Here is a 1,841-nt window from a genome sequence, read left to right as displayed (position 1 = left end):
TGTTCTAGTTCTGTTCTAGTTCTGTTCTAGTTCTGTTCTAGTTCTGTTCTAGTTCTGTTCTAGTTCTGTTCTAGTTCTGTTCTAGTTCTATTCTAGTTCTGTTCTGTTAAAACTTACTACATATCCTAGTGGTTAAAAATCATTGCAATATGTTTGTTTATGTTATAAAAATTCCACTTACCCCAAACATGATGACATCAAACTTGATGTACTCTTATTTGAGTTGAGTTTATTTGAAGAGTTTCTACCCAGACAGGAACCCATAATCATAAAGTTTTATTTTATATTTTTTCTTTGTTTTTTTCCCTTTTATGCCAACAAGCTCAAAAATAACATTCATACACAAAAAATGTGAAAGGAAAACATATTTTTTATTTTTTTACTGAGTTGTTGTCACTCTAATGAACTTGTCTATGAACCCACACACGCCGCGGTGAAACACATTTGTAAAACGATTTTTTTGTTTTGCCAAACTTAGTCTAATCAAAATACTTTGAACCATAAAACATGTTCAAAAAGGGCCAAAACAAAATTTTCTGTAATATATTTTTTTTAAGTTTAACCTTGATTTTTTACCGAAATATACAAATTGAATGGAAATAAACTTCAATTGACAAAGGAAGGAATATATATAAAAAACCAACAATAACCATATACAAATTACAACACTACCACATAAAGGAGTACAGCAGGAACAACAAACTAAAAACACCCCACAATAGGTCAAGGATTTTTTCGTATAACAAGAAGAACGAAAAAAAAAAACTTTACGAGTTCTTAAATTTTTGCATATAAACTTTCACTTTCAACATTTACAAATGTACGATCTTTTTTTCCTTTTTTATAAACATTAATTTTCTTAATTTTCATTTAAGGTTTTTCCATTTTTAATAATTTTTTTCCAAACATTATATTGTATAAATCATTATTTTTGTGTGATTTTTCTTTGTTTACTTGTGCGAGTAAATTTATTTGCATGTCCACTTTCCATTTATATATATATATATATATATATATTTTTTTTTCTCAATTTCCTATAATTTTGTTCGTTTTATGTTGAAACTTGTATTTGTAAGTTTTACAATATTTTCCGTTTCACTTTGTATTCATATGGAAGTCAATGACGTATGATGATTTTTCTATGACTCCTGTCTAAACTATGGCGGTTGTTTGTACTTATACTCGTTTATGCACTTGTTCAACGTATCCATCGTAATACAACTAACAACTGCTCATTTTGTCTGCCACTCTCTTTCTACAGCTTTACTTTAGTTTAAATGTCAAAAATCCAGTCAACAGCTGTTTGTCAAACTTAAAAGTATGTTATTTTTCGATTTTCTTTTCCACTCTAATTATCTGTTTGATAAGGGTTATTTTTCGATAACTTGATATTGCATAACTTTTCGGTCATGTATAAAGCTTGTAAGCTCAAAGTTTTGAAAACTCATTTATGCCAAAAACTTTTACAACTTTTCTAACTTGCAAATAATAGCAAATATATCAACCATTTAAGCTATGTAGAATAGCTCTGGAAGCTTTTAGGTATTAGTTGTTATTTTTTTTTTTGAATTTTTTTTCGAAAACCACACAAGAAGAAGACCAACTTAGAACAGAATTATAATTAAGTAGAACTAGAACAGAATTAGAATGGAACTAGAACAGAACTAGAACAGAATTAGAACAGAACTAGAACAGAACTAGAACAGAACTAGAACAGAACTAGAACAGAACTGGAACAGAAGTAGAGCAGAACTAGAACAGAACTAGAACAGAACTAGAACAGAACTAGAACAGAACTAGAACAGAACTAGAACAGAACTAGAACAGAACTAGAACAGAAC

General features: G+C 28.8%; 1 protein-coding gene across 1 annotated transcript in view; it reads right to left on the bottom strand.

The window, feature by feature from the left end:
• Positions 1 to 1,206, bottom strand: part of LOC111681809 — a 13,473-nt gene extending 12,267 nt beyond the window's left edge. The window contains exons 1-2 of the mRNA XM_046945034.1: positions 673 to 1,206; positions 182 to 536 (exon numbers count right to left, since the gene is read on the bottom strand). Coding sequence (XP_046800990.1) covers positions 182 to 270 — 89 coding nt within the window. The 5' untranslated portion in view covers positions 271 to 536; positions 673 to 1,206. The remainder of the gene's footprint in view (positions 1 to 181; positions 537 to 672) is intronic.
• Between the last annotated feature and the right edge of the window lie 635 nt (positions 1,207 to 1,841).

This window comes from Lucilia cuprina, chromosome 2 (genome assembly GCF_022045245.1).
Source record: "Lucilia cuprina isolate Lc7/37 chromosome 2, ASM2204524v1, whole genome shotgun sequence".
NCBI classification, from domain to species: Eukaryota; Metazoa; Arthropoda; class Insecta; order Diptera; family Calliphoridae; genus Lucilia; species Lucilia cuprina.
This window is presented reverse-complemented; position numbering and strand designations above follow the sequence as displayed.